Raw genomic sequence first — 9,353 nt, 5'->3', positions numbered from 1 at the left:
TCACACTTCCTTAACACCTCACATCAAGAGAGTAGCGTAGCACGAGGATGATGTCACTCTAGGCTGGTGGGAGTGAGGTCATCATCAGATGATGTCATCTCATTAAGAATTCAGCTGAGGTGTTCTGCTGCACTGCTTTCTCCCATCGTCTTATTGAACCGTGAACGCCACATTTGATCAGAAGAGTGAGAGTAAAAGTCATCACTCATGGGCTGTTTGTTTGGTCTCTGTAGTGTCCAACGGTGGGTTTGCTCTTGACAGGAGAGACCACAGCAGAGGGTCCATGACAAACATGGACGGCTTGAGAGTGGTGGGCATAACTTAAGCGTCAATACAGGAGGGGAAAAAAACATTCAGCTTCTATGACCTTTGGAGAGAATCCTTGGATGAATGCTGCAGTGTTCACCATCACCAGTAATGCCAGACGTTCATGACTCCACCTGTAAAAATCAATCAGCAGTAAAATAAGTGTGACATCGTACGTCCATGTGCAGATGTGTCTCCACCCACCCGCATAGTGACGCATCCTCCCCATGTCATGAAGCTGCGTGTGTGCCTGGTGTCATAGTTTTACTCACAGTCTTAACCTCTACAGCGATGGAAGTAAAACAGAATGACTCAAACATATAGTTTGAAAGTTTGACTTTGTTTTTATTGAATAATTGATTCAATAATGTGTGCATTGAAAGGTTGAATTTGTTGGTTTTCTTTCATAATTGAATTACAAAAATTTTTGAATACTTAGACATTTAAATTAAAAAAAATAAAGATTATTTAATTTACAAAATGTATTTTTCAATTATAGGAATAGGAATATCCAACATTATATGTACAAAAAAGTCAGGCTCCTGCTTACATCAGTGATCTGATCCAGACTTACACCCCAGCTCAGGCTCTGAGGTCTGTGGATCAGAATCTACTGATGGTTCCTCGCACACGGTTCAGGACCAGAGGAGAGAAATCCTTCCAGGCTGTTGCTCCTAAGCTTTGGGACAATCTTCCTCTCCCTCTGTGTTTGATGATCTACTGACTCCTTCAAGAAACATCTTAAGACTTTCTTATTTGTTCAGGCTTTTCCTTGATTTTCTGGGACTCCTGTGTTTTTCTCAGTGTTATCTTGACCTTTAAAGTATATACTTTATTGAGTATTGTTTTGATTGTTTAAGCGCTTTGTGACCCTGGTCTGGAAAAGCACTATACAAATACAAATTACTTACTTCCATATACACCAACTGCCATTCTGAAATTCACTTACAATTACAACACGCACAATAACAACCCATTCTGTCGCCATGTCCACATAAAAGGTGATTTATTTAAGTGATTTCATTGGATGATGTTTTTTAAAAGTCACACTTTCCATTGTTTTTGCAATCTCTGTGACATATATCTCAATACTATGCTTGACCAAATATAACACTGTGACTATCACCACTATAATCTCCTGATAATCAATTCTCAATTGAATCAAAAATTATGAATTTATTTATCATTTAGATTTTATTATAAATGCTTAGTCGTGTTTTCAGTTGTCTAAAAGTGACCTTATGAAATCATACTCAAATAATATTATATATTCGCTACAGAAAATCTCATGGTTTATTAAGAGTTAACATTTACGAGTGCCCCTCAACGCACCACAGAGGTCTGGTGACGCGCTGAGCGTGTTCTCCTTCAGTCTGCTCGACAGCAGCAGAGAGGCAGCAGCTCAGTGTCCGCCAGCAACACAACCCCGCGAAGATACTACAGGGCATGGAAGAAGATTCAAAGAAACCAGCTGAAAGTCAATGTTAGAGAAACGCAGGTATGTTTATATTTTTACTTTTTATTTTATTTTATGGACAATACATTTTTTTATTCAGTTTTTTCAGGAATGGTTTCATTTATTTAGCGGGAAATTGTTGATATTATCGCGATTAAACTTGAAAGTTAAAATGAACTTGACTGACATAAATAAAAGAGTCTCATCATTACAGGATGTAAAATAATACAAATGTGTATTTTCCCATTAAGTTGCAAAACACAATTACATTACTTTTTGTCAAAGTAATGTCATTGTTTTTCAGTTGATAATCTATCTCTATCTCTTTCTTTAGTTAAAGCATTTTAATAGTTTTCTGCTAGTCCTTGAATTGCATTGCATTGCACTAGATGGTCTTTATTTATTTATTCGTTTGTGGCAACGCTACAAACATCACATTTTCAAAAAAAGCTGCTGAAACACCCTCTGACCAGTCTCCACAAGAATTGACCTCTGCTGGCCCCCAAGCCAGTTGAGTTTAAACTGCTCAAGTTATTTAAATTAATTTAAAGTAAATGAGTAATTTATATCTGTAAATGGCATTTCTCAGACCAGAGTCACAAAGCGCCTAAACAATCAAAAACAATACATAGTTAAAATATATGCTTTAAAAGGTGAAGACACGTAAGACAAACACAGGAGTCCCAGAAAATCAGGGAAAAGCCTGAACAAATAAAAGTGTCCTAAGATGTTTCTTGAAGGAGTCAGTAGATCATCAAACACAGAGGGAGAAGAAGATCGTTCCAAAGCTTAGGAGCAACAGCATGGAAGGATTTCTCTCCGGACCATCAGTAGATTCTGATCCACAGACCTCAGAGTCCGACCATAATAGATAGAATCTGAAAGTAAGAACCAGAATTTTAAAATTGATCCTGAAAGAAACTGGCAGCCAGTGAAGAGTTTTAAGGATCGGAGAAATGTGAGTTCTTCTCCTAGAGCAGGTCAGAATTCTCGCTGCAGAGTAAATAAAAAAATGCTGATTAAAATATAGTAATAATATAATATTAAAGTAATTTTAACGTATTTCAGGATAACAACTGACTCACTTAGCAATAGTTGTCAGTTGTTATTATTCACTTTTGTATGTGCTGGACGACCATGTTTGCAGAAAGAGGAGTTCACCTAATTCAATAAAAAAAGGTACAACCTTTTACATATTTGGACATTTGAGAGGTTATAAATCACAATGACTTTTTGTGGTTGGAAAATCAATGCGTTGTTTAATGAAAATGAAAGTTTAGTTTGGATTAGATTAATGTGAAAGACTGTGAAGACATAATTTGTCGTGTTCTTGGGACGTTTAACAAAATTATATTCATTGATTAGTTGGGTTTTAGATCTTCAGTTTTTGGGTACAAAGTCAAGCGGATCTGTAGCTAAAGTGAATTGAATGCTGCCTTTTCTAGATAAATTCAATTTCGACTTTATCTACATTCCCGAACCTCAGAACAATGTGTTCTGGCTTTATGGGGGTTTCCTTTCATTGTACATGTTACACAAACCCATGTCAAAGGAACGGAGCATTGTTGTCTTTCCTTCATTTGTTTTCCTGTATGACTGTTGATCTTGCCAACATGGATAACAAACATTATGAAGCTACAGTTGACGGTTCAATCCAAGCAGCTCCAGAAACAAAGACTCCTCAAACGTCATTAATACGTTCAATACTATTTATTAATAAACTATTTTCACATCATTCATTATTTAACCCCTACCAATCCCTTTACAGCAAAGCCCTTCCAGTAGTTGTCAGGCAAAGATTCTTTATTATTGTGGACACACTTCGAAAATTAACTAAATTATATCCCAAAAAACAGATAAACAATATAACTTAATTTACAGTTTGATCTGTCTTATGAGCCTTGCGTATTAATTCTGGTTTTACTTACCGTGCTTCAACTGTTTTAATGTCTTACAGAACACTCAAAAACCTGTCAAATGTTGGTAAACTGCCAAGCAGCACGATAAATACTGTAGTATTACTCATTGAAGGTCCTCCTTAAAGGGCACCCAACTCTCCTGACTTATTCACATGTTGTAAATGTTGAAGTCGTCCTCTTTAAAATGGAGTAGATCATTCATCATGACGTTGCTCCGTTTTGAAGTTATTACTTAATAAAGTTCTCTCCCGTCTGAAATCTCGCCAAACGAGATAACGGTTTAAATTATACATTATGACATCACTCTGGTGGAGGTGTCCTCCTATAGAAGCCCTAAATCAGTTAAGTAACTACATGTTAGTCGTGAAACAAAATAAATATTTATGTAAACATGGTGAGAGTTACTTCTGCCTTTAGTTGTTTTTGTAATGTGTACATTAAGCAGCAAACCTTATTTTTTATTATTCATTTTTAATGTAAAAAACGGGAGTTTTAGGGGCTAGTTTAAAATTACGTGAGTCCTTGAATGCAACTTGTGATTTTGTGACCAATCAGAGCAGAGTGGGCGTGGTTACTTGGACGAGCCTTCTTCTCAGACAAAACAGTTTTAAAGTGGGCGGGGCTTAAGTGTATTTTCTAATGTAAATATCTTTATTAAATGAGAGTTTTGTGCAAAAAGAAACATACTGATGAGTATAATAGAGGTCCTAGAACAATTTAAGAGACACTTAAATCAGCACATTAGGTGCCCTTTAATAATAGTAAAACTACGAAGACACACTACATTTATTGTAATTTAAATAAACCATGCTTTTTAATACAATTCACTTGTGTATAAATGCAATTGTGCTTGTATCTTTTTAAACGTATTCATAAAAGCCTGTGAGTCTTCGCTGTCACTAAAGTGGCCGCCCTCCCTGCACTCTCCTCATCATCTCTATTACTCTCTGCCCCTGGTTTCAACAGCATGTTTGTTAAAATAGTTGGTATGGCTGCACCTATCGATCAGCGATAAATACCAATAAGATGATTTATGATCTTTTAAGGCCGAATAAAGGACAAACAAAGGCAGATTCTTTTGTTTATTTATAAGTAAGTAAGTAATTTATATTTGTAAAGCGCCTTTCCAGACCATGGTCACAAAGCGAGATGTTATTTTTATTGATACATGATGATAGATAGGTATAGCTCTTAGTTATAATTTAAATAAATCAACAAAGATGATCTGTGAATGAGGATGAATGGAAAAAACACCATATCTGTTAACTTTCTCTGCACCGCTTCTCACATGCAAATGATGAATTTGGTCACCGCTTGATTGATTTGGTGAGTTCAAGACCGTCGGAAATGTTAAAACAAAATGCAAAAAAAATGTTTAACCGAACTATAATAACTTAAATGAAAAAATGAACTCATGGGCCTTAAAACTTGCTTGATTTGGGCAGAAAAACATCGTTATTTCAGTGATTTGTGAAGTTTATGTTGTAAGTAAAGTTATGATGTAGGCTTGATGAGCAGACTTTTCAATGAAAAGAAAAACATGGTCATGAAATCATTAAATACTTGTTTTCTTCTGTCTGCAGTGAACACAACTTCAGAAGGAGCCTGGTGGAGCAATGCCCCCCTTATGAGAATCAACATGTGAGTCTGATGATCTATTAAGATAAGGAGGAGGTGTGAAAAAAAAACGAGAACGCAGTCACAATATTAATCAGCATTACATTATATGTATGATAAAGAGCAAGAGTTTTTCCATCTTTTATTTGTTTGCATAACTAAGCAGCAGTGTTGCTGAGGGGCAGCCAAATAAAGAGAGGATAATATACAATGCTGTATAGGGAGGGAGTTTGTTTCATTTTTCTTTAACATGGTCTCACCTTGTTTATGAATTACAATCATTAAAGGGTTAAAGAGTGGACACAACTTTATTATGGGCTTAACTGGAAGAATTATTGTTTGTGCAGGTTTTGTGGTCTTTTCTGTTGCCAATGATTCATGATTATTTATTGTTGTCGTCTGTACCTGCAGGGTCGGCTGTTGGATCCTGTGGCTTGTGGTGCACGTCGCTCTGGAGTGTCATGGTGAGTTCCAGTTCCACAGCTGTGTCTTTCCTGCGCCAGCTGCTCGCGTCCGGAGACAACAAAATCATTTCACACGTCCACAGCAGCCGTGTGATGAAACTCCTCTGATGAGACCTTATGACAGATTATTATGAAGGATGTGTTTCTGACACGGAGTCCTTAGCTCTCTTCCTAGTTAGATAGCAAAGACCCACAACCCTGTTTTCAGAGTTAATTATTGTAAATGAAATATTGTCATATATTAATTATTATTATTGAACTTTATATGTAATTTATTTTAAGTAAAACTACGACTATTTTACCATGTTTTTCTTTCGCAGCAATGGTCGGTTGCATTTATTCAACTCATATTAAAAATTGAACAATCCACAAATAGAAGGTACTATTTATTTTAGGGATTTGTAATATACAGTAAACCCTTAAGAAAAAACCTCCTGTGTTGTGACCTGTAAACATTATTTCTATGATCTCCTTTCCTTTATTGCAAATCCTGAATGAAAACTGGCAGCCAATGAAGAGTTTTAAAATCCAAAGTCTTAAAATGCATTGAATAATTTATCTAAAAACAGGGCCTTAAGTGAAGTTAAAGGTGTTGCATAGATGATGAATAGATCATAAAAATGTACACGCATGATGAGTAAGATTTTATTTTAGGTTCATTTTCTGGTATAATTTATATATTAAAAAAAATGAAAATTGTTCATGTTAGACTCACAATCGCAATGGCAGCACTAATAGAACGGTCAAGCAGCTGGAGCTGTGACTCCGGGCAGATGTAGTCGCAGTACTACTTCTAAGAGACGTTCGCTTTGGGCAACATAGGAAGTTTAAAGGGCAACTAATGTGAAAACCCAACTTTCCTGACTCACTCGCATGTTTCAAATGTTAATTTCTTCCTCTCTAAGATGCAGTAAGTCCCTCATCACATTTACTGTGGTTAATTTCACAGTGAAGTTGTAAAATTAAACGGTATCTTTTCCAAGAGGCACTGACTGCAATGCTTGGAGTATTAAGGCAGGCTTTTGTGGATTTATCTAAGAATAACTCAGTGGTAAGGGCAGTGACGCATTTCTGTGAGAAAACAGCTAGCTATTAATTTGTAATATGTGTAATGTAATTTTTTCTTTTGATAGAATTGCTCTTATGAAATTGGTGTAAGTAAGTAAGTAAGTAAGTCATATTTATTTATATAGCGCTTTTCGAGACCAGGGTCACAAAGCGCTTAGACAATCAAAACAATACTCAAAAAAGTACATACTTTAAAGGTCAAGATAATACTGAGAACAACACAGGAGTTCGAGAAATTCAAGGAAAAGCCTGAACAAATAGAAACGTCTTAAGATGTTTCTTAAAGGAGTCAGTAGACTCCATCAAACACAGAGGGAGAGGAAGATCGTTCCAAAGCTTAGGAGCAACAGCCTGAAAAGATTTCTCTCCTCTGGTCCTGAGCCGTGTGCGTGGAACCATAAGTAGATTCTGATCCACAGACCTCAGAGCCCGAGCTGGGGTGTAAGGCTGGATCAGATCAGTGATGTAAGGAGGAGCCTGACCATGAATAGCTCTGAAAGTAAGAACCAGAATTTTAAAGTTAAGACATGAAAACAAACTGTTACAATAGTCCAGACGAGAAGAAACAAACACATGGATTACAAGCTCCAGATCATGTTCCGACAACATTTTCCTAAGAAGTAGAAGTGTAGAAAAAGGTAGCGTTCAGGAACCGGTATCAAAGTGAGAGTGTTGGTGTCTAAAGTTTTCGGTGGATGCCCAGCCCTTTATCTTTATCTAAGCAGATCATGAAAGAATGTGGACGATCAATGTCTTCTAGCACCTCACCTGACGTGTGCAGGTGATTTCAGTACTTAATTCAACACTTGATAATATTTTATCTTGTTCAAACACATTCAACTTGGCTGAATCCTTTATTGTCAGCCAATGACGATGAATCATCCTAGTTACCCTTAGGTTATTATTAAATTGATTTAATCTGGTATTGATTTTGATGAACCTCCTTCTTTATTGTCTTGAGAATCTGGAATGAATTGTAGTGTGGCTTCTATGGAGACCTTATTGTGTCAGTTTTGTAAAGTTGTACTGTACGCAGAAAGAGTGTCTAATGGTTCAGCATTTTAGTACATGTTTGTCACATCAAGTGAATTCCATATTGAGTAGGAGGGCACATTATGCTTGTTCAACAGGTTCACATTGTGCTGGTGTTCTACAATGATACATTTTTCATTATATATGTTATGTAAGGAGTTTCCCTGCATATTGATTTTTGAATAACTAATGAGTCATTAGTATACAAGGAAAAGCTCAGATAGGAGGCAGAAGATGTGAACAGTTTTGTCGCTTATGTGTTTTTTTTTTCCTTTTGCTATAGAGTCTAGAAGCAGTGTCTGATGGTCCCTCATCTTACGATTCATTGTGATACTGTAGGAACACGATATATTTAGTTTCTCTTAAATATCTTAATTGCAGGAAAAACTGTCACAGTGTAAAAAAACACCATGTTATTTATTGCCTAACACTAGCTTTTTGAGGGAATCTATAAAAGGTTGTAAAAGGTTCAAGTATTTACACATGTAGTAACTAAAGTTACTGCCTGTCTTTTTTTTGAAACCAAAATGCACCCAAACATCCACTTTAAAAGCTGCCGGAGTCGACTGAATCCTCAGTCGTCGGGATGTTATAAGTGCTACTTATGGCCAGATGATGAATTGCAACACAAAAATAAGCAAATTAAAACTAACCAAGCCAGAGCTATTAATCTATTTAGTATCCTTGATTAAACATGCTCTGTATCGTACATTTGTCTGGATAAAAGGTGAACTCTAATTGTTGAATAGTGTTGTCGTGTCAGTTAGTCAGCCGCAGGCTAGAACACACCAGAGCGGGTTTTGCTCTCCACGACACAAACAAACACGACTGTGTTGAGGACTTCGCAGGAGACTTTTGATCATGGGATTAGGTTTTCATATGACTCACAATCTTGGTGACTCAAAGAACCCCAAAAGGTATTTTATTGATTTCCCTTGTGTGGCCACAAATGTAGTCTAAGGTTATTGTTTTTTCTTGTGGCTCATGTCAAGGTTTTCCTTCGATACACCCACACTCAGTCTTATATATATATATATATATATATATATATATATATATATATATGTATATGTACGTATGTATGTCTATTGTATGGAAGTAGATCAGTGCCATCAGAATATTGAATGGCTGAATTTAATATTTTAAATGTTGAATTTAATTTCAATTATTCAATATTTTTAAATTCGAAGCCTTTTAAATTCAATATATAAAAAATACAAAGCCTGTCAAATACCACATAACAGTGCCACCCGACAAAACCAAACGCGTACCGAGCTGCTTGATCGTACTTTCAGCCAATCGTGCAACTCGCAGACGATGACGTAACACAGACCACAGACAATAATACAAGATGTCGGACTCGAATGCAACGGTAAGATTTCTGCATTTCTTTAACATATTAGCGCATATTTTCTACCTAATAGCAGAGATGGGGACTCGAGTCACTGTGACTTGGACTCGAGTCGACTCAAGTCGCTGTTTTAATGACTT

At 36.3% G+C, this 9,353-nt stretch overlaps 1 protein-coding gene across 1 annotated transcript in view; it reads left to right on the top strand.

The window, feature by feature from the left end:
* Positions 1-1,691: 1,691 nt before the first annotated feature.
* The window catches only part of lepr (leptin receptor), a 28,950-nt gene continuing 21,288 nt past the window's right edge, over positions 1,692-9,353 (top strand). Inside the window, exons 1-3 of the mRNA XM_087784960.1 lie at positions 1,692-1,804; positions 5,265-5,322; positions 5,710-5,762. Of these exons, the coding sequence (XP_087641086.1) occupies positions 5,309-5,322; positions 5,710-5,762 (67 nt within the window). The 5' untranslated portion in view covers positions 1,692-1,804; positions 5,265-5,308. The remainder of the gene's footprint in view (positions 1,805-5,264; positions 5,323-5,709; positions 5,763-9,353) is intronic.

This window comes from Callionymus lyra, chromosome 2 (assembly GCF_982586985.1).
Source record: "Callionymus lyra chromosome 2, fCalLyr1.hap1.1, whole genome shotgun sequence".
Taxonomy (NCBI): Eukaryota; Metazoa; Chordata; class Actinopteri; order Syngnathiformes; family Callionymidae; genus Callionymus; species Callionymus lyra.
The sequence above is the reverse complement of the archived record's forward strand: the minus strand, read 5'-3'. Positions and strand labels throughout refer to the sequence as shown.